Here is a 23,860-nt window from a genome sequence, read left to right as displayed (position 1 = left end):
CACTGACCAATGGGGGGGGGGGTGGTAGGGGCATCCACTCAGCAGCATTGCAAGGCTGGCTGCCTCTGACCACCTTGTCCCTTCAGATTTACCAAAGGCGAAGGCCACTCCCCACAAATAATTAGCACCTTGAACTGTCCCTACATCCTGCCTACTCCTTTCCAAATATAGGCAATTCTCATCATTCACTGTCGTTATATTCTATAAAGTTGCCCAAATAGGCAGCCATTGCTCCCAGGGAAAATAAAAGGGATAGGTTCTTACCAGCCTCTAGTCACAACACTTTTCTCAACTGCTCAATACCTAACCTTGTTTTATGTGTGTTTCTGTTTAAAGATGCCTTAGTTAATACATATTGTCCAAAAAATATTATATATTAATGTGTGCGAGTCACTAATATTGAACTCAAGGCCAAAAGCACTATAACTAATGCCCAAACGAAGTTTGTCTAACATGCATTTTCTCTGTGAGGCCCATCACAGCCTTCTTGCCTAAGGAACACTAGACAGTACTTCAGAAATATGCTTAGGGGTTATTTTAAACAGCAAAATCACCAACGAAAAGAACAAAAATAGGAAAAACATGGCACTAAGTAGACCTCGGAAACATTACTTGGTTTTCAAAAAACTTTAGTTGACATATAATATTATATTTGTCTCAGGTGTACAACATAATGATTCAACATTTATATACCTTACAAAGTGATCTCCACAAAAAGTCTAGTAACCATCTGTCACTGTACAATTATACTATTGATTCTATTCCTTATGCTGTACATTGCATCTCCATGACTTATTTTACAACTGGGAAGTTGTATTTTTCAATCCCTTCCACTTGTCTGCCTATCCCTCCTCCCCCGCCCCCTCTGGCTACCATCAATTTGTTCTCTGTATCTATGAGTTTGTTTCAGTTTTATTCATTTGTTTTGTTTTTTAGATTCCAAAAATAAATAAATTCATATGGTATTTGTCTTTCTCTGTCTAACTTATTTCACTGAGCATAATACCTTCTAGGTCAGTCCATGTTGTCACAAATGGCAAGATGCCATTCTTTTTTATGACTGAGTAATATTCCATTTGGATGCTTGTTTCAGTAGGAAAGCTGAAACAAGAAAGCACCTCGTTTGACCCTGGCTTGTTTGACCATGTTGGGCCATTAAAGTCTTTCACTGTTCTGTGCACACCTGCAAATGACTCTGAAAACCTCACAGTATTGGTTTGGGGGGTTATGAATAAATTTTAGTGAGTCAGGCGAATTCATAATACAGAATCTTCGAATCATGAGGATTGAACTATCATGTGTTTGTTCAACTTCCTTCAAGTTGCATGTGCTATTTGTTTCCTGTTGGTATCCTGATTGGTACAGGTAGAACATTCTTAACCCCCTGGAGCCCCCAGTGACTCTCAGACTGTGAAGTCCCTCTTGAGATAAGCTGGTTGTGGTGCCTAATGGTTCTGAGTCAGAGATGGTTAATTTGAACCCCTCAGCCCTACTCCTTCTCATCTCTGTGATCCTGGGTTGGTAGCTCCTTATTTTTTGTGCATTTCCTGTCAAATGGGCATAATTGACACCATCTTCACTTGGTTGTTATGGAGACCAGTGAAGATCATGATGAGCCCATGGTACATGGCTGCAGTGTGGAACAAGGGAGCAGACTCAGGTTTAGTCCCACTTGGTCCCTCTCTGGCTCTGTGACCCTGGGCAAATGGGTGCACCTTCCTGAACATTTCCTTCTCTGTGAAATGTTGGTGGGGCTACATTGTGTCCATGTGACTGGTTGGCTTTGTCAAAAATATTTGTGAGGGCCATTCTTGGCATATACATAGTGAGCTCCATGAGGGAGGGACTGTGTTTGTGTTGGTCCTCACGTATCCTCAGCACTGAGCCCGGCCTCTGGTAGAGGACAGTTGCTTAGGAGATATTTGTGGCTTGAGTGAACACCTCTGTCCTATGTATGCCACACTCCGGGCCCTCCCCATGGAGAGCAGATGATTGTCACAGCTTGGTGTTTTGGGTTCTGTAACGGGAGGGTGTCCAGGAGACTAGGAGAATAGAGAGGAGAAACTGGATGGGTGGGTGCAGCTGGTGGGTTTCCTATAAGAGGCTGTGCTACAGCTGCATCCAAAAGGATGACGTTGGCTGCACTTGATCTACTTGTGAACTCCCTGAGATCAGGGACCACGTCAGTCCTGCTCACTGTGGCACTCTCAGTACCTGACTCGGCCCCAGAACTTGGTAGGGGCTCAAAAAGGGCGGGGGTGGGGGTGGGGAGAAAGAAGGATGCTATGAATTTTGAGGGAGCTGTCCCCTCACCCCCCAAAAACACACACCAGGTGAATGGAGCAAAGGGCAGTGGAACTCAATCCCAACTTGAGCTGCTTGGGGTCTGGGAGAATAAATCTCCCCTAAATAGGGCTTCAGGAGAAGCCGCTAACCTCATTGTGTCTCAGTTTCCTCACTGGCAAATGAGGATGACAATGACTCAGTGCATTGAGGATGCTGAATATACAGTCACCACTCTGCAGGCCTTACACAAGGGAACTCATCTGTCCTTACAAGCCTTTGAGGTGGGTGCTCTACTTCTTCCTACCTACTGGTAGATACACAGAGGCCAGAGAGCGAGTGACCTGCCCAAGGCCACATAGCTCAGAAAGCCAGGATTTGAACCCCCAGGAACCTGGCACCCAAATCCATCTAGTTGACTTCCAGGATACACCGCCCATAAGGTGCTGTAGGGTAAGTGATTATATACAGCAGATGTCTAACAAATGTAATTATTGTTATTTTGCTAGAGGGCGCTCCGCGGGAGGGTCAGGGGAGAGGGAGGGTCCCCGGGCTGTGCGTTTCTGAGGGCCCAGCCCGAGCTAGGGGGACCTGCCGTCGGGGCAGGGGGTGCGCCTGTTACTTGGCAGCGTTGCTGGACTCCACGCGTGGTGGCCGTGGCGGCGGCGTGCGTGGGTCCCAGTCGTTGACCAGCGCCTGCGCCTGCTGGTAGCTCACGTGCGGGTGCCGCTGACGGAGGCGCAGGCGCACCACTTTGTAGTCCGCGTCGCGCCCGATCTCCTTGCAGTTGAGGCTGTCGGTGAGGTTCTTGCTCGTGGCGAGCAGATCCTCCAGGTTCTTTTCCATGTGTAAGTTGTGGCGCTGCAGCTTGTCAGTGCCCTGGAGAGGGGGCGGGGCCGTACTGGGGGACCGGCGAAGGGGAGCCAGAGCGGGGCGAGGTGGGCAGGCACATCTGGGCCAGATGTGCTTGTGAAAGGAGCACAGCTGAGGAAGTGGTGGGCCTCGGGGCGGGGCACACGTGGGCCAGAAGCCCTCGGAAAAGAACCAGCGACAGTGGGGAAGGGGGAGTGCTGAGGGGGAGGTCCGACCTGGGGGGAGGGCGAGCTTCTGGGCAAAGGGTGCAAGGAGCTTCCTCAGGGCGGGACTGAGAGGGGAATCGTGTAACGAGTGAATGGGGCGGGGTGAGGCAGGCAGAGGTTGACTAGACTTATTGGAGACAGGGGACTTATTTGTGGGACTCATTTGGGAGGTAGTTGAAGGACCGACCAGCTTGAGTGACAGCATCTTACCTGGGCTAGGTGTGCTGGAGGAAGAAGTCTTACCAGGGCGGGGCCGCGCCGGAGAGGGGGGGGCTGCGGGGGGCGGGGGGCGTACCTGGGCCAGGCGCGCGGCCTCCGGGAGCTGGGTGCCCACGTGTCTCTGGTACACGCGCACTAAGGGTCTGTCCAGTTTCTCTCGAGTCTCCAGGTGAGTTTTCAACAGAGGACCCTGGCGAGGTGCAGTGTGCGGAGCAGTGAGGCCCTGTCTACGTGGGCATCCCCGCCTCCTCCCCGCAGACCCTTCCCCTGAACCGTACCTTGATGAGGCCGCGGGTGATGTACATCTCCTGGTTGAATTTCCTGCACCGGTGGATAGTGCCCCTCATTAGTCCTAAGGTCATGTTCATTTTTTCCTGGGTGGGTGGGAGCGCAGGGGGATCACGCTGGCTCCCCGTCCGCTCTCTTCCTGTGTCCCCTTTCCCCAGCCTTGTACTCTCCCACCCTAGCCCCAGGCCACCACCTCGGAGTTGCCCCTGTGCGCACCTTCAGCTCCGAGGTCTCGCGCATCTTTTGGGTCAGCGAGGCGCACACGCGGTCGCTTATCTGCAGCTGTTGCTCCCGGATGTCCTCCTCGTTCTTTGCCAGCTCTTGCAAGATGTCCTTGGACTCCATCAGCAGTCGCTTGGCTTCGTACAGCACCGTGGCGCACTCTGCAGGAAGGTGGGGCGGGCGTGGGGTGCCAAGCCCTCCCTCCCCCGACCCTGGCTCTCTGTGTCAGTCTCTCTACTGTCACGTGGTGGTGGGCCTTGGGCGAGGGGGCTCTACTGAGGGCCTGGGAGAAAGTCCAGGGGAGGGACTGTTAGTGGAGTGACTGAGAGAGTGTGGGAAGCAGGAGTGTGCAGGGTGAAGAGCTATTCCAAAACGTGGGCTCAGCTGGAGTCTGGCGTCTGGCTCTCAGCCCTCTCATTTGGTTTAGGGGGACAATTCTCCAGGAAAAGGGGCAGCTGAGAAGTGGAGCGGAGCAGGTGGGCATCCCCTATAGTGGACTCCTTTCTGTGGGGCCCTACCTGGTGTATACGTGCCCACCGGGTCTGGAGGCGGAGTTTTCTGACCCTGAGTGCTGGGGGATTGGATGTGGGAGAGGTTCACCCAGGAGTGGCGGCCGGCGAGCTCCAGAACCTTGTCCAGTGGCTTGTTCATTAAGTCCACAGCTTGGAGCCTCTCCTTGCAACAGAAGTCCAGAGTGTCGCGGCAGGAGGCCAGGGTCTAGGGGCAAGGAATGAGAGCGGCGAGAAAAGGCAGAAAGTGTGCTGGGAGGGTGGGGGATGGTAGCTGGACTTGATTTTTCTGCTGGGGGCTGCAAAGCGTTTCTGCTTCTGAACTGACCCTCTCCAGTTCTAGTTGCGGCTGAAAAGAAGCAACTTCCAAGTCGAAGTCCAGACACCCCACCTTCTCACCCTCCGTCCAGAAGCCTTCAATGAACCCTGGAAGTGGGGAGGGGAGGAGCAGTAGGGGCTGTCGGCAGCTTCCCTGTCCTGAGTGTCATTTGCTTAGGTTCTGTGTCTGGCTTTGCCCTGGCACCCTGAAAAAGCCCTTCCCCCATCGATGTCCCCAACGTCGAGGTAGCCTTTTCCTCCTCAACTTGCACTCACCCCACCCCTAGCCTCAGTGTCTCCCTTCCTCTTCTCAAATCAGTATCAGGAGCCCTCTGCAGTCCTCAGAGCCCCTCTCCTGGGATCTACTGCATCTGGACCCTCACCCCCATCCAAATCCTACTTCCACCATTATAAAATAAAGCATGCATATATACATATATAGTCAGTCTTAAAAAAGAAAATCCTGGCATTTGTGACAACATGGATGAAATAAGCCAGATGCAGAAAGACCAATGCTACATGATCTTACTTATATATGGAATCTAACATAGTCAAGCTTATAGAAGCCAGGAGTAGAATGGTGGTTGCCAGGGGCTGGAGGAGAGAGAAATGGGGAGATGTTGGTCAAGCAGCACAAAGTTTCAATTATGCAAGATGAGTAAGCTCTGAAGATCTAATGTATGACAATGTGACCACAGTTAACAATACTGTATTTTATCATTGAAATTTGCTAAGAGGGTGGATCCTAAGTGTCCTCACCACACAGGATAGTAACTATGTGAGGCGGTGTACCTTGGTTGTGGTGATAATTTCAAAATGTATACATGTATGAAATCTCAGGTTGTACATCTTAAATATATGTACAATTTTAAATTGTTAATTAGACCTCGCTAAAGCTGGGGGGGGGGGAAGATACTTGACCTGAAACCACAATCCTGTCATTGGCTAGTCCTGTGCCTGGGGTGAGGCCATCTCTCCCTGAGCCTCAATTTTCCCATCTTCAATAAGGAACCCCAGTTTCAATTTCACAGGAGTGCTTTAAGGAGCTAACTCAATGACTGCACAGGGCTTGTCACAGAGAGGGTGTCTGTTGTTGTTCTGAGGCCCAGCTCCATCCCTCAGAGCAAAGCAGAAATACAGTGACTGTCAAATCAGGGTGAGTAGGTGGGAGGGTTGAGAGGTTTGCTGTTAGTCCCCAAGGTCAGAGTGGTTAGCTCATTAGGCAGCCAGGGGCACCCCTCCAGCCCCCTTCACTGGGTCCCAGGTATTCCTAACCTTGAGCATGGCCTCTGATTTTTCCATGTCTTTCTCCATTTTCCTCTTTAAGTTCTTTAACTCCTCTTTCTCCCAGGTCAGCATACTGTCAGCTTTGTCAGGGACCTGGAAAATGAAGAGGGAGACACACTCTCAGGAGAGGGCCAGCAGGAGAGCTCTCCTTCCAGGGTGGTAGAGGGTTTGCCAACCTCATAAACTCTGGGTTTAGAGAATGGAGTTGGGGGCACTCCCACCCTGTGGGGATCTTCCTGAGAAATCTTTATCCTTTAAGGGGGCTAGAGAGTGGGGCTGGGGTGTCTCCCTTTTGCAGGGGCTGGGAGTCTGAGGGTCTCAACCTGTAGGCAGGATCTTTATCACCCCATGATAAAGGGAGGGTTTCTCATGAAGGGGAGGGTTTCTCACTGAGGCTGGGGAGAAGTTTTTTGTTTTGTTTTGTTTGCTTTTTAAACATTTTGAGGAGAGTTTCATGGTTTGGGACCAGGACATCGCCCACTCTTCTAAGCATTGTATTTCACTGGATTTGGGCATTGAGATCTCATGACCACAGGAAGGTCTCACCCTGCAGGTCCGGGGGCTGGGTGGGTGATTGTGTTCCTGGGTTGGGGGTTGGAGGTTTCATTCTTGGGAAGAATGTCATCTAGTTTGATTCTGGGGTCTCATCTTCTCTTCCTGGCTGGGGGACTGGGAAACATCCCACCTGGGGTAAGGAGGGTGAGGGTCTGATCCCCATTGCAGGGGTGTGTGGATCTTCCTCCCTGGGGTTGGGGACCAAGGCACCTCATCTTGGGGATGTCCTCATATTCTTGTACTCTTACTCGCTGGAACTGACGCCTGGGATGTGTGCTCTCTTTCCCGGGCGGGTTTTTTCCCCAGGCTGAGCTAAGGCTTCAGTCTTGGCGACTGGGCTTGGGTGGAGGGGGGATGTCCCACCTTCTCAGACTTGGGCCGGTAGCCCCGCAGCCTGACGCTCTGCTGGTTGATTAGCAGGCCCTTGCGCACCTCGCTGAGCCTGTGGTCAGTAGCCTCTCGCTGACGGAGCAGCAGCCGCAGTTGCCCATTGATCTGCTGCTGCGCGCGACCCAGGCGGGCGGCGGTGACGCGCGCTCCCCGCGCGTGCGCCTGCACCAGGTCCGCGGTCTGCAGGGCGTGCGCGTCGCGGTTCAGGGGCAGCGGCAGGCGTGCGCCCCAGGCGGGCGGCTTCATCTTGCTCTTCCACAGCGTGACGCCCTCGCCCGGCGGCGGTCTCTCCAAGGTGCCGCCGCCTTTCACCATCTCCACGCGGAAGCGCCAGGGCAGGATATAGGCGGCCCGGCAGAGGTGGTGCGCCACGTGCGGGTCCCAGACGCTGTCCTTGGGTTGCCACATGGTCACCGCCTCCCGCCCGCAGCGGTCGGTCAGCTGCTGTGCCTTCAGCATCTGGGCCTGGGCCTCCTCGAGCCATGCTGGGGCCCCTACGCGCGTGTTCTGGCTATTCTCAAGCAGGGGTATCAGCGCTGGCATGGTCCCGGCCTGGTGCCCTCGCCTGGACCGAGTCCTCCACGAGGAGAGGGACACCCAACCACACTCACTTCCTTCCTGGCCTGAAGAGTGGGTGAAACAGTGCTCATCACAATGACCACAGTGACGAGAGAGCAGGAGTTCCAGAGGTGGGGAGGGGAAAGGAGGCAGGGAGGTGTTAGACGGAGTCTTTGGAGCTCCGCCGAACTGGCTTGGAATCTTGGCTCCTTGAGAAAGATGACCTCATTTAACCCGCCTCTCTGTTACTTCATTTTTAAATGTAATTTAAAAAACATATATATATTGAGCCCGGCCAGGCGTGGCTCAGCGGTTGGGCGTCGACCTGGGATCCAGGCGATCAGGGTTCGATTCCCGGTCAGGGCACATGCCTGGGTTGCGGGCTCGATCAATGACTCTCATCATTGATGTTTCTGTTTCTCTCCCTCCCTCTCCTTTCCTCTCTCTGAAATCAATAAAGGTCTATTTAAAAAATAATAATAATAAAATAAAATAAAAATTAAAAAATATATATATATATATATTGATTTCAGAGAGAGGAAAGGAGAGGGAGGGAGAGAGACAGAAACATCAATGATGAGAGAGTCATTGATCGGCTGCCTAGCCCACAACCCAGGCATGTGCCCTGACCGGGAATCGAACCTCGATTGCCTGGATCCTAGGTCGATGCCCAACCGCTGAGCTATGCCCTGTCAGGCTAAATTTAATTTTTAAAATTACATTTGTTGTTGAAAGTGTTACAGACCCCCCCCCCCATTACCTCCTCCTACCCGCTCCTGCCCTCTCCCCAGGCCTTCACTGCATTATTGTCTGTGTCCATGGGTTATGCATATATGCATATAAGTTCTTTAGTAAATCTCTTCCAGCCTCGCACCCCTCACCCCCCCCCCCCGATTCATCAGTCTGTTGTATGCTTCCATGCCTCTGGATCTATTTTTTTGGGGGGTTCAGTTTATTTTGTTAATTAGATTCCACATAAAAGTGAGATCATGTGATATTTGTCTTTCTCTAGCTTATTTCACTTAACATAATACTCTCCAGGTCCCTCCATTCTGTCTCAAAGGGTAAGAATCCTTCCTTTATACAGCTGCATAGTATTCCATGGTGTAAATGTCTCACAGCTTTTTTATCCATTCGTCTGCTGATGGACGCTTGGGCTGTTTGCAGATCTTAGCTATTGTAAATAACGCTGCTATGAACATAGGTGTGCATATATACTTTCTGATTGGTGTTTCAGGCTTTTTAGGGTATACTCCTAGAATTGGGATCACTGGGTCAAATGGCAGTTCCATTTTTAATTTTTTGAGGAACCTCCATACTGTTTTCCACAGTGGCTGCACAGTCTGCATTCCCACCGCAGTGTACGAGGGCTCCCCTTTCTCCACACCCCTGCCAGCACTTGTTTGTTGATTTATTGATGCTGTCCCTTCTGGCATGTGTGAAGTGATACCTCATTGTGGTTTTAATTTGCATCTCTCTGATGATTAGTAACATTGAGCATTTTTTCATATGTCTCTTGGCCATTTGTATGTCCTCTTTGGAGAAGCGTCTATTCCTGTCTTCTGCCCATTTTTATTTTTATTTTATTTTTTAAAACATATCTTTATTGATTTCAGAGAGAGGAAGGGAGAGAGAGAGATAGAAACATCAATGATGAGAGAGTCATTGATGGGCTGCCTCCTGCATCCCCCCAAGCCTGCAACCCAGGCATGTGCCCTGACCGGGAATCGAACTGCAATCTCCTGGATCCTAGGTTGATGCTCAACCGCTGAGCCACGCCCGGCTGGGTACCTTCTGCCCATTTTTAAATTGGTTTGTCTTCCTTTTGTTGAGTTGTATATTTTACATATTTTGGAAATTAACCCCTTATCAGATGTATCATTGGCAAATATGTTCTCCCACACAGTGGGCTCCCTTTTCATTTTGATGCTCGTTTCTTTTGCTGTGCAGAAGCCTTTTATTTTTATGTAGTCCCATTTGTTTATTTTTTCCTTTGTTTCTCTTGCCCTAGGCGGTGTATCAGTGAAAATTCTGCTTTGTGAGATGTCTGATATTTTGCTGCCTATGTTTTCTTGTAGGATTTTTATGGTTACTTCTTGCCTTCCCGCAACACGGGCCTTTGTCCAGCTCTTTGGACACTGTAAGCTCTTTCCCACTTCAAAGCTTTGGATTTGCTTTCCCTCTGTGTGGCATACTCCTTTCTATGTTCTTCCCATGCCGACTCATTTTCAATCTTCAGAATCCAACTTAAATATCACCATCTTCAAGGGATCTTTCCTTAGCACTATATCTAAGCCTCACTCTCTCCCATCACTCAGGATTTTTAGTGCAAGAAATAGAAAAGATGACCTCACCATCAGAATCACAGCCAAAAACGACAAAGAAATGTGGTAGCCCTTGAGGACCCCATGGCTACTACTGCAGAACTCTCAGCTGTGTCTGCTGTCCCGGGGAATGTCACTGCTATTGCAGCAGCAACTGACCCAGTTCTCCATAGTACCTGCTTCTTTGTCTCCTTACTTCCCAGGCGCCAAGCTGGCTGCCTCTAGTTGGCTGAACCCGTGCCACGTGGCTATGCTCTAGCTGCGAGGGAAGCTGGGAAAATGGGTCATGTCTGAACTTCCTGTTGCTGTGGGGGAAGAAAAATTTTGTTTCCCACTGAGACTCACATGGGTAATTCCTCCATCATCAGAAGCAAGTCAGTCTGGGGAAGATAAAAGGGACAACTGCTCTCCATTACTCCCCCCTGATTCTCCACCTTGTCTCCTGACAGCAGTGGCATCTTAACTTGAGCATTTGGTAGGCGCCTCAAACCACAGTCAAGATTCTAGAACCAGACAACTTGGATTCAAATGATGACTCTGACATTTGCCATCTGTGTGACCTTGGGAAAGTCACTTGACTTCTCTGTGTCCTTTGTTTCCTTACCCATCAACTAGGATAATAGGATTGTGACAGGGATTAAATGAGTTAATAAGAGTAAAGTGCTTAAATAGTGGCTGATGTAGGGTAAGCACTACGGAAGTGCTTAGTTTCCGTTTTTATTAATTGAATGAATAGATGAATGAACTTTCCTCATACAAGGAGATGCAGAGGGTTTTGCAAAGAACCAGGGAGACAGCTTACTCAGGACGACATTCTGCACTCAGCCATCCACCTTTACCTAGTTCCTTTAGCGCTTTCATTTCCCCAGCTGGAGGATTTCACTGTCTTGGTTAGCTGCCCAGTGTATGGAGCATCCCTATTGTGTGTTGTGCCAAACTACCTTGTGTTGTTGTGTTAGACCTACATAAGGATGATTTTGGCTTCAACATAGGTCTATGATGAAATTCATGATGGCTGTGGGTGAAGGTGGGATCTGTGCTGTTCTGGCTTTTAATTGGTTCAACATATTCATGCCAACACGTATACCCCAGTGTACACCACCATTGTCTGAACAGTGAAATGGGTACATACTACAGCCCATTGCTCAGCCCACCAACTTCTCATTTTCATTTTCAAGCCCCAGTTTGTATCGACTTCTAAAACTCACCTCCGGCTCCTGGTTTTGATGGCCCATTTTGGACATTTTTCTCTAGCTTGACACCATGCCTGTGTTTGAGGAATAGGTAAACCATCTTCTGCTTTCAAAGCCTGCTGGTCACAGCTTGGGTTGCAGGTTCTACAGACTGAATGTTTATGTGCTTCCCCCCCCCCCCCAAATTCATATGTTAAATCCTAATGCCCAATGTGAAGGTATTAGAAGGTGGGGCTTTTGGGAGGTGATTAGGTCATGAGAGTGGAGACCTCATGAATGGGATTAGCACTTTTATAAAAGAGATCTCAGAGAGTGCCCCTGCCCCTTCTGCCATGTGAGGACACAGTGAGATGACGGCTATCTATGAGCCATGAAGTGGGCCCTCACCAGACACTAAGCCTGCTGGCACCTTGATCTTGGATTCCCAGCCTCCGGATCTTTGAGAACTAAATTTCTGTTGTTTATAAGCCACCAGTCTGTGGTATTCTGTTACACCAAACAGACTAAAACAGCAGGTGCCTGGAAGGAACCATAGTAGGGCTGGGATTAACTCTCCTTCTCCAAGAAATTTAACTACATGTGGCTGAACAGAAATGATGCTCAAAAAAATGCTACAGAAACATTTATATACATAAGCCAAGGCTGGGAAAATTTTTCACTATTTCTCAAACTCAAATACCTCTCTTAAGCTAACAAATAAGCCTGTTTTTATGCTATGAAAGTAATGTACGCACATGGTGTAAAACACAGAAAAATATAATGAAGAAAATAAAAATCACCTGTAATTTTATCACCTAGAGATATCTATTCTGAACATGTTTTGATTTTTTTTTTAACATATCTTTATTGATTTCAGAGAGAGGAAAGGAGAGGGAGAGAGAGAGATAGAAACATCAATGATGAGAGAGTCATTGGTCGGCTGCAGCCCGCAACCTGGGCATGTGCCCTGACCGGGTATCGAACCCCGATCTCCTGGATCCTAGGTCGATGCTCAACCGCTGAGCCATGCCCAGCCAGGCTGTTTTGATTTTATTTTAGCCATTTCCCTAAACTCCCCTGCCCCTATATACGTGAGTGGACAAAAGTAGGTTTACAGCTGTTTTGTATAGAAAATAATAATTAATAAATAATAATGCAAGAATAAACTCTGTTTCACACACTCACAATAATAAACCTCCTTTTGCCAACCCCTGTGTGTGTGTGTGTGTGTGTGTGTGTGTGTGTGTGTGTGTGTATTTATACACATCTCCCTCCTCCCAGTATACTAAAGCTCAAATATTTCTAACTCAGGCCAATGGGGAATAATATTTGTGAAATTAGCTCTGATTTTTATAATGAAGGTTGCTTTACAGAAATTCCTTTGTGCAGCCATCTTTGCTGGGACCACCTAATCTATGTAATGAGTATTATGAAATAAGGAGCAGGATTCTGTCCTTGGATTAAATAGGATGAAATTGCAGGGTGTATGAGGAGGAAAAACCTAAAACTTCTAGCTTTTCTTTCCTCTTTTCCTTTGTTATTGCAGCACGATGCCCTTCACTCTGAAATCTTGGCTGGTAATTATCAGAGACCCCTTTTCCGGTTCCCTGATGTCTTCCCTTCTGGGGCACCAGGTCCTACTTTTAGTAGGTGCCCCCCTTTCTCTTGGAGATAATCACATCAATTGGTCTCTCATTCCAGGGGGATATGACCTAGAATCAGTTTTGTCTTTGAGAAATGAGGTCGCTTTCACGGGGGAGGTGTCAGGAGAAAGTGGGAAGCCCCAGGCTGGGAGAGGAGGTTCTTCCTGGCTTTTCCCGGGCACCTCTTGCAAAGGTGACGACCCTGCTGTTTGGTGAGGAATGAGGACTGGTCTGTAAGGCTTTAGTCTTCATCGGTCCCCTAAAATGGTTCAGGCAAAAGTTATTCACGTCCTCCTGCAGTTGACAAATTCTATAGTTTCTTTTCCATCCATTCCATTCAACTGGACCTGTAGGTAGAATTTTAAATTGTTCACTACCTGAAACTTGAATCTCCTCCCCTGTGCTCTTTTCCACTTTTCTATTTTGCCCCTGTTCTTGATCCTTCACTGGCTGGTTGTCTGCCATCCATCCAGTCAAATATAGTGTTCTTCAGTCTTAAGGATGGCCCCCAGTGGCCCCCATCTTCCGGTCTTCATGCCTTGTGTAATCCCCTTCTTTTGCGTGTAGGCTGGATCTAGTTCTGACCAACAGAATATGGCAAAAATTAAAGGGTGCTACTTCTAAGATTAGGTTATAAGAGATCATGGCTTCTATCTGTCTTGCTCTTTCAGAAGTGGAGAGACCCATGTGGAAAAGAATTGAAAGAGGCTCTGGCCACCAGCCAGCAAGGACCTGAGGTCCTCAGTCCAATATCCTATAAGAAACTGAATCCTGCCAATAACCACATGAGTGAGCTTTGAAGTACATCCTTCCCCAGTCCAGCCTTCAGATGAGATAGCAGCCCCAGCTGATGTCTTATGCGAGAACCTGAGCCAGAGGACCCAGGTAGGCATGACCAGATTCCTGACCCACAGGAACCCATAAAATAAATATTTGTTGCTTCACACTGTTAAGTTTTGTGATAATTTGTTATAAAGCAATAGCTAACTAATGCATTAGATTTCCATCTTCCTCACCCTCTCCCTGTAAAAGCTCACTCATATTAGTAGATTTAGGTATTACTTGCTAGATTAGGATAACTGTAGCTTTAAGACCAGCAGGTAGGTTTAGTGAGGCAGGTGCCAAGTTTAGAATAGCATCCGAGTTCCTTACCACAGTCTGCAGAATCTCAGTCCTTACCACCTGGCTCCTGTCCGCATTTCCTTCCCCATATCCGAACACTTTGTCCTGAGATCATTAAGGCTCACCAAGCTTGTTTAATCTCATGGGCTTTGTACTTTCTTTTCCCCTCTCAGATGTTCTGCATTTTCATATGATTTTCTCCCTCTCACCCTTTTGGTCTCTGCTCAGATTTTATCTCCTAAAAGGCCCTTCCTTGACCATCTGATCTGAAGTATCACACTGCCATGCCATACTATATCCCTCCTTCTCCTCATAGCATCCGTCACTTTGTGATTCTCTAACCTCCTTCTCTAGATATCAGCCCTTTAATGGGGCTCTTATCTCTCTTAGTCCTTACTGAATCTATGCTGCCTAACCTAGTTCCTGTCATAAAGCAGGTCCTTCATACTTATTTGTTGAATGACTGAATGTTGGCTGCCCTGCCATGCTTGGACATAGTCCAAGTGTGGACTAACCAAGACTTTCTGCTGCTTTTTCCATGGGCGTTTGTGTTCTGGCTGCTCAATTTCCAAGCATCCTTCTTATTTATGGGAGAACCCAAATTAGGTGGGAGGCAGGATTAATGGAGGGCCTCACGCAATGTTGTGAGTTGAATTGTGTCCACTCAAAAAGATATGTTGAAGTCCTGACTCCAGGTACCTGTGAATGTGTCCTTGTTTGGAAATAGGGCCTTCGCAGATGTAATTAGTTAACATGAGGTGATACTGGAGTAGAGTGGAACCTTAATCCAATGATTCTTGTCCTTATAAGGAGGCTACATGAAGACAGACACACACAGGGAAGATGGCCACATGAAGAAAGAGGCAGAAGCCGGAGTGATGCAACTATAAGCTCAGGAACAGCAAGGACTGCTGGCAACCACTAGGAACTGGGAGAGGCAAAGAAGGCTCCTCCCCTAGAGCCTTTGGAGAGAGCACGGATCTGCCAACGCTTTTATTTCAGCCTTCTGGCCTCCAGGACTGTGAGAGAATAAATTCCTATTGTTTGAAGTCACCCAGTTTGTGGTACTTTGTTATGGAAGTCCTAGGAAACTAATATAATGACATCTGTCTCTTTAATCTGAGGTCCCTTGCCTACTCCTGGCCTATCTCTCTCTGTGGCATTCCCTATCACCTGTGCACACTGGAAGCACCTCTTCAATGCTCAAAGAGCAGAACCAGAGAGAGGCAGCTGTTTTCGCTCCTGGCGTTCTGAGCTCATCTTCTATATGCTAGTTTCCCACCTTAATCTTAACCCTCCTCTCAGCCCCTGCTGGAGCCTCCTTTAAGTCAGACCCACCTGCCAGATTTCCAGAAACAGGAAGCCCATTGATGTGGTCCACACAGATCTGTCCATCTTCTGGGGTGTAGAGCAGGTTGGAGATAGGTGGAGGGTGGACTTGGGTGTCCACAGAAAATCTCTTTCCTAATGGTTGATTGATTGACTCAACAAATTACCGAGTCCCTGCTCTGTGTCAGGCACTGGGCTAAAAACCAGGAGCCGATGGTGACGAGGGACAAAGTCCCTTCCCTTATGGAGCTTCTTGTCCAGTGGAAGGAAATAGAAAATGAGAAACTAAAATAAGCCACCAAGTGGTCGGGTGAGGAGCAGACCTATAGGGTTCCCAGCTGCCACTGCAGCCTGTCTGTGGCTACTTCTCACATGCAAAATGCTGCTTCAGCAGCCCAACTGTGTCTGGGCGGGATGAGGGTGGCACTGTGACGGCCACTCTGCTCCTGCAGCAGCTCGGTGGGAACACTGGGCTGCAGGGAGCCCCATGCTTTTCTGGCATCCTGTGCCAACATGCCTGTTGGGAAAGATGTGCCCGATGCTTACATACAGAAGCTGAAAAATCAGAAGGCTGATTTATACTGGGCATCTGGCCCAAACAGTATCTGGCATGAAATGTTTCTCTTATTCTACAAGGGTGGTCAGCCTTGCATTTCTATCATACGCTTTGCACAAAATAATACCCTATTTGGAAGCCTGCCTTTGCAAATCTTATTTTATGGCATCATAGGGAGCTTTATAGTGACCAACCCAACACTGCTCCCCTTTGTTACATACAAATGGTTAGGTCATTGGTTGTGCCATAAGGCCACAGCAGACACTTATAAAGCCATTACTTATAAATGCTGTACTTTCAGAAACGAGTACAGTGTTTCACCAGAATGACATGAGGATTCCAAACAGCACCCATGTGTTTACCACATTTTATGCTAAAACAAAACCACTGTTAGTTAACCCAGGTCTCTTTCCAAATCCTGAAGACACTACCACCCAATGGATTATGACCAACCATTCACTTCTGATATGGAAGAAACCAGTGAAAACAAGCAGATTAAAGATGATGTTTGTGCTTAAATGTGACTTATTTTCCAGTGTATAACAGTAATTTGCCTTTACTTTTGTTTCCTGTTAAAAAATTAAGTAAATCACTGAGATCATGATCATCAAATAAATATCATCATAAGCAGGACAACAAACTGCCAAAATGACATTATTCTATTTTTTAAAAAATCATGGTAAAATATACATAGCATCAAACTTACCATTTCTAAGTGCACAGCTCAGTGGCATTAAGGACATTCACACTGTTGCGCAGCCGTCACCACCATCCATCCCCAGAACTTTCTCTCTTCGCAGACCGAAACTCTGTCCCCATTAAACACTCACTCCCCACAGCCCTCTCCCAGCCCCTGGCATTCATCATTCCACTTTGTCTCTCTCAATCTGACTATCCTAAGTGCTTCATATAAGTGGAATCACACAGTATTTGTCCTTTTGTGTCTGGTTTATTTCATCCACTCAGTACAATGTCCTCATGGTTTATCCGTGTTGTAGCATGTAGGCATGATTCTAATTTTGATAGGAAACATATCCTCACCTGAAAGTAATCCAACATTTTAGCAAAGGTTATGAATAGGATTTGTGTGACTTTTTATTTTTCAATTTCAGTTTACATTCAATAACATTCTGTGTTAGTTTCAGATGCACAGTATAGTGATGACAATCATGCACTTTATAGAGTGGCCCCCCCACCCCGATATGTCAAGTACCCACCTGGCCCCATACATAGTTATGACAGTAGTACTGACTGTATTCCCTGTGCTGTAATTTACATCTCTGTACTATCTGTAACTACCAATTAGCACTTAATCCCTTCACCTTTTTCACCCAGTCCCCCAATACCTGTCCCCCTGGCAACTGTCAGTTCATTCTCTGTGTCTATGGGTGTGGTCTATTGTTCATTTTATTTTTTTTTAGATTCCACATATAAATGAAATCATTGGTATTTGTAGTTCTCTGTCTGACATTTCATTTAGCATAATACCCTCTAGGTCCATCCATGCTGTCACAAAAGGTAAGATTTCTTTTTCGTGGCCAAGTAATGTTCCATTGCATATATGTACCACAGCTTTTCTTCCCACTTGTCTATTGATGGGCACTTGAGTTGCTCCCGTATCTTGACTATTGTAAATATTGCTGCGATGAACATAGGGAGCATATTTTCTTTCAAATTAGTGTTTGGGGTTTCTTTAGATATATACTCAGTAGTGGAATTGCTGGGTCATAAGGCAGTTCCGTTTTTAATTTTTGAGAAACCTCCACACTGTTTTCCATAGTGGCTGCACCAGTCTGCATTGTCACCAACAGTGCACGAGGGTTCCCTTTTCTCCACACCCTCGCCAGCACTTGTTGTTTGGTGATTTATTGATGGTGCCATTCTGACAGGTGTGAGGTGGTATCTCTTTGTGTTGTTTTTTTAAAAAAAATATATCTTTATTGATTTCAGAAAGAGGAAGGGAGAGGGAGAGAGAGAAACATCAATGATGGGAGAGTCATTGATTGGCTGCCTCCTGCACCCCCTCACCCACTGGGGATCAAACCCACAACCTGGGCGGGCGTGTGCCCTGACTGGGAATCGAACCTCGATCCCCTGGATCATAGGTTGATGTTCAACCGCTGAGCCATGCTGGCCGGGATGCTGGCTAATTTTACTTACAGTAGTCCCCTTTTATCCATGGTTTTATTTTCTGCAGTTTCAGTTACCCATGGTTAACTGTGGTCTGAATATAGTAAATGGAAAGTTCCAGAAATAAACAATGCATACGTTTTAAATTATGCATGACAAAATGAGTAGCATGAAGAAATCTCGAGCCGTCCCTCTGTATGTCATCTGCCTGCTATGTGTAAGCCCTGCCCATTAGTCACTTGGTAGCCATCTGGGTCATCAGATGGACTATGGTGGTATCGCACTGCTTGTGTTCAAGTACACTTATTTTACTTAATAATGGCCCCAAAGCCATCCACATACGTTTTATTACAGTATATTGTTATATATAATTGTTCTGTTTTATTATTGTTGTTAATCTTTTATTGTGTATAATTTATAAATTAAACTTTATCACAGGTGTGTATAGAAAAAATAGTATATGAAGTGTTCAGGCATCACTATCGATCTTGGAATATACCCCCCACAGGTAAGGGGGGACTACTGTGTTTATTTTTCAATTTTATTTTTATTGAAATATAATTGACATACAACATTGTGCAAGCTTAAAGTGTACACTGTGTTGATTTGATATTTATACATGGCAATATGATTATCATGGTATCCTTAGCTAACACCTCTCCATGTCACATAATTATCATTTCTTTTTCTGCTACGGGATCAGTTAAGATCTAGTCTCTTAGGAACTTTGAAGGTTATAATACAGTGTGTTGTTGCCTGTAATCACTATGCTGTGGACTTTTTTATCTCCAGGACTTTTTTATCCATGTCTGTTCATTTTTCTACTGCCTCTCCTGAATGCCTGCCTAGAGAGAAGTCTCAGCAAGAACCAGACCCAAACAGGGTAATTTGAGGAGAGTTAGAAGGTGTGGTGGTGGGGTAAGGAAACCACAGAGGACGGTGCAGTAACCTGGAGCTGGCAGCACCTGGGAGCTGCTACCATCCCCGAGCAGAGCAGGAAGAGGAGGGAGCAGCATGGCCAGAATCTGAAGAGGGCCACCTGCTAGGACCTGTGGTCTACAGTCCAGGCGCCCAGCCATCTGCAGTGAGTGTGGCAGGAGGAACCCGAGGGAAACATACCCTGGCCTCACTCTCCTCCTTCCTTCTGACCTCCCGCAAGGGTCTCCCTTTGCCTGAACCCAACCAGAGCCAGAGAATGAGAGAGCCTGTTGGTACAATCCATGAGGGTCGATGTCCCAGGACACAGAAGCAGGGGAGGAAGGAGAGTGACCCTTAGGGAAGGTCTCCAGTGCCATTTCTCATTGAGACAGTCTGAGGGAGGGCCATGGTTCCCTGCTCAGAACAATGCTGGGCACAAAACAGATGCTCATAAATGTTGAATAAATAATCATGAACTAGGAGACTGATTTTTAATTGTAAAATACACATAAAAAATTTACCATTGTGACTATTTCCCAGCTTTATTGCGATATAACTGACATATAACATTGTGTAAGTTTAAGAGTATGATGATTTGATGCATTTATGCATTGCAAATGATTATCACCATAGCCATTGTAACCACTTAAAAGTCACAGTTCAGTGATATTAAGTACATTCATGACGTGCAATCAACACTTAGTTCCAGAACTTTTTCATCTCCCCAAAAGGAACCCTTGCACCCATGAGCAGTCACTCTCTATCCCTCCCTGCTCCAGCCCCTGACAGTCACTAATCTGCTTTCTGTCTCTGTGGACTTACGAATTCTGAATATTTCACATCAATATAAACGCAGGGTGAATTTGGGGGGGAATAAACTTATCCCCTCACCTTTGACTCTCCTTTTCTCCCCTGAAATTCTGCTTGTGGTCTCAGACACTTCACTTGCACATCAGGCCTCTCTGGTAATAAGGAGGGGGCGCGGCTCAGAGAAGGGGGACCTGGCCTTTCTCTCCCTTCTCCTCTGCTCCCTTTGGGTCCCTAGGAACGATGGGGAACCTGACAGCTGATAATGAGACTCCCTCCCCCTAATGACTCTGGGGGTTCTGGGGATGCCTCAGGCCAGCTCTGCCCTAATTAATTAATAGGGAGCGCTTCCCACAGAGAATTAGCCTCGATTCCTCCTGTCTCAGGCTCCTCTTGGCTCAGCCTCTCCTCAGGCCCCACCCCACAGGCAGGGCAGTCATTTGGGACAGCCTGGGGATGCTCCATCTGGGTTGGCCTGCCCTCTTAATGCTAGGGCCAGAGCTGGAGCCACTGGCCAGAGTGGACCTGAGGTGGGCTCAAACTCTGGCTTAACAGTGTGGGCTGTGAGCCCCTTTTATATCTGTAAAAGGGAGCCGGTAGCCTTTCCCTTACTGAGAGAATGAGAGACTCCCGGAGCCAGGGTGAGGGTGAGAGTGGGGCATTCTCTTTGGGTTTATCTGTAATTTTTAAAACAGTGAAATATGTCAGATTCTTCTTCTCTTTTAAAAAATAATTATTTTCAATTACAGTTCAGATTATTTTTTCTTTCTGAGTCATTCTTTGGAGATACAGTTACATTATCTTTTCCCCATTCAGAGGTAATAAAGATATTCTCCTAAAAAAGATAAATCATATTTCAATGTCAGTAAAAAAATAAGCCCCACAAAATTACTACAAAAATCAATGGTGAGCTAAATATAAAAATTTAAAGACAGAATCAGTGAGTGTTGAGCCAAGCCATATGGTAGCCTGAAGCAAAAGGAAAATCAGGAATTCTGATCCTGTCTTTTTTTGGAAATGTTGACATTTTGTTAATTGTGGATATTTTGCATTCATTTTGGATATTGAATAATGAAATGTTAATATCTGTAAGAACTGTGTAACTCAGTGAGCTAATATTCTTCAAATGACATGTTTCAAAATCATGCATGGGTAAAAGGTGCACTCAGTAGGCTTTAATGTTAATTTTAAAAGTACAAAAACTTCACTGACAATTCAGACCCCACTTTGCAAGTATCCTTTAAGAAACTAAAATGTGTCGAGTTTTGGTATAGTCTCAAAGAATAGTCACGATTACCTGAAAAGCTGATCAAAATACTCTTTCTTTTTTAAATTATCTGTTCGTGTGAGGTTGAATTTTCTTCATATACTTCAGTCAAAACAACATATCGCAACAGAGTCAATGCATAAGATGCATTTAATTCTCATTATTCATGGTAGTTTTGTTCTATAAAGTTGTGCAAACACTGAAATAGCAAATAAACCATTACTCCTAGGGAGATAGACTGGGTTAGGTTGTTGTGAGTCTCTGCTCACATTTTTGTCAATCAACCAATCAGTACCTACCTGTTTTATGGGTGTTTCTATTTAAAGACACCAATTTAATGTATATATATGTATATGTATATATATAATACACAAATATCTATATATAACTCATCGACATCGAATTCACAGCCAACAGCATTATAACTGAGGCCTAACACATATGTTCTCCGTGAGGCACATCACAGCCTTCTTATGCTAACAAACATTAGACAGCACTTCAACACCATGCCTGGGAGCCATTTAAAAATCTACAGCCCGGCCAAGCATGGCTCAGAGGTTGAGCATGACCTAGGATCCAGGTGATCGGGGTTCAATTCCCGGTCAGGGCACATGCCTGGGTTGCGGGCTAGGCAGCCGATCCAAGACTCATTATTGATGTTTCTATCTCTCTCTCTCCCCCTCCTTTCCTCTCTCTGAAATCAATAAAGATATATTTTTTAAAAATCTACAAAAAGCACAAAAATGAGAAAAACATGGCACCAAATAGGCCATGAAAAGGACATCTTTTATAGTATGACAGCTGATCCAAGAAAGCAGAGCACAGCCTTGTTCAACCTCAGCTGGGAACATACCTGTTGGCCAGTTCAAATTTGGCATCGCTCTGAGCATGTCCACTAATGACCACAAAAGTGCCAGGAGCATTGACTTTGGTTTGCAAATAAGTTTAAGTGAGTGGGTGAATTTGCTACTGTGGAGTCTGAACATAAGGATCAACTGTCTGAGGATCTCACATTTTTTTATTAAGCTGGACATCAAAGCAATTTGCAAAAGGTGAAGAAACATTGCCTCTCTTCTCACTAGTTTTTTCTTGTTTTGGAAAATGTTACTTTTCATAAAATATGCTTTTTATGTTATGTTAAAATGAATAAATAAATATTTTAAATATATCTTTATTGATTTCAGAGAGAGAAAAGAAGAGGGAGAGAGAGAGAGAAACATCAATGATGAGAGAGTCATTGATCGAGCCCACAACTTGGGCATGTGCCCTGACTGGGAATCGAACCCTGATTGCCTGGATCCCAGGTCGACACTCAGTCACTGAGCCACGCCCAGCTGGGTGAATAAATAAATATTTTAAAACTCTTAATTTCTAATACAGTAAAGATTAATAGGTATAACCCATATAGATGCAAATTCTTTGGAGTCTCCAGGATCTTATTATTTTGTTTCAATTTTAAACATTAAAGTATAGTTGTCACACAATATTATATTAGTTTCAGGCATACAACACAGTGATTCAACATTTATATACCGTATGATGTGATCAATCACCACAATAAGCCTCGTAACCATCTGTCACCATGCAAAGCTATTGACTCTACTCCCTGTACTGTGCATGACTATTTTAATTGACAGACACAATTTCTTAGAACAATTTTAGATTTACAAGAAAATTAAAAGGGTAGGCACAGGGAGTTCCCATATCCTCCCCACCCCAACAATTCCCATTATTATTATTATTTTAATCCTCATCCAAGTATATGTTTATTGATTTTAGAAAGAGGAAAAGGGGAAGAGAGGGAGAGAGACAGAAACATCGATGTGAGAGAGAAACATCGATCAGAATCCCATATATGCCCAGGAATTGAACCCTCAACCTAGGTATGTGCCCTGACTCGGAATCAAATCTGCAACCTTTTGGTGCACGTGACGACGCTCCAACCAACTGAGCCACTCGACCAGGGCTCCTTTATTATTAATATTGTCCATTACTATGATACATTTGTTATAATTAATGAGTCAATATTGATACATTATTATTAAAGCCCACACTATTGAGATTTCCTCAGTTTTCTCTTAATATCCTTTTTCTGTTCCAGGAGCCCCTGCGGACCCCACATTATATTAGTCATCAAATCTCCTTAGTCTCCCATGAGAGTTTCTCTGATTTTCTTTGTTTTTGATGACTTGAGTTTTGAGGAGCGCTGGTCAGATTTATTGTAGGATGCTGGAATTTGTCAGATTTTTAAAAAATGATGATTAGACTGGGGTTGTGATTTTGGGGAGGTCCTCAATAACTTTTAAGAATGTAAAGAGGTTCCGAGATCCAATAGTTTGAGAACTGTTGCTATTTTAGTTACTTATGATTTTGTGTAATAGAGCAATGGTGCTCTGTCTTCTTCCCTGCTCAGTCTCCAGCCTCTAGTGCAGCCTGGCGCACAACAGAGGCACAAGAATTATTTGTGGAGGGAGTGACTGCAAGAGCCAGGAGCTCAGAGGCAGCTCTAGGCTCAGAGAAGGGTGCACAGCCCCTGACTGAAACGGAGGGAGTGAGAAGCTTCAGAGAGGAGCTGCCGGAGAACCTGACATCGAGTGCAGGGGTTCAACCTTAGCCACATATTGAAATCACTTAGGGAGCATTAAAATATGCCGTGCTTGTGCCCTGAGACCTGTGCCCAGGGACACTGATGTGATTGGTCTGGGTGCCACCTAGAGAATCAGAATTTTAAAAAGCTCCCCTGGTGATTCTAAGGTACTGCTAAGTTTGAGAACCACCTAGATAGGAGGTTTTGTCAAGGAGGAGAGTGTGAGCTGTAGGTACAAAGAGTTGGAATTGACGTGGCTGCTCTCTGGCTCTCTTTTGGGCAAGTTACTGAACCTCT

At 46.1% G+C, this 23,860-nt stretch overlaps 2 protein-coding genes and 1 pseudogene across 3 annotated transcripts in view; 1 reads left to right on the top strand and 2 right to left on the bottom strand.

Annotated features, from left to right (window-relative positions):
• LOC308556324 (olfactory receptor 1f45-like) overlaps positions 1-23,860 on the bottom strand; it is a gene marked incomplete at both ends in the record, with an annotated part of 504,663 nt that overhangs the window by 432,959 nt on the left and 47,844 nt on the right.
• Positions 2,902-7,693, bottom strand: TEKTL1 (tektin like 1; the record flags this gene model as incomplete). The annotated part of the gene is made up of 7 exons (XM_081136793.1): positions 2,902-3,162; positions 3,658-3,771; positions 3,860-3,955; positions 4,086-4,252; positions 4,610-4,808; positions 6,194-6,298; positions 7,124-7,693. The coding sequence occupies 7 exons, from the start codon at positions 7,691-7,693 to the stop codon at positions 2,902-2,904; spliced, it is 1,512 nt and encodes a 503-aa protein (XP_080992919.1).
• Positions 14,609-16,372, top strand: LOC308555612 (transmembrane protein 70, mitochondrial pseudogene; annotated as a pseudogene). The gene is made up of 2 exons: positions 14,609-14,613; positions 15,869-16,372. The product of its transcript is annotated as a transmembrane protein 70, mitochondrial pseudogene (transcript).

The sequence above is a fragment of the Miniopterus schreibersii genome (assembly GCF_964146895.1).
Source record: "Miniopterus schreibersii genome assembly, chromosome: 4".
Taxonomy (NCBI): domain Eukaryota; kingdom Metazoa; phylum Chordata; class Mammalia; order Chiroptera; family Miniopteridae; genus Miniopterus; species Miniopterus schreibersii.
This window is presented reverse-complemented; position numbering and strand designations above follow the sequence as displayed.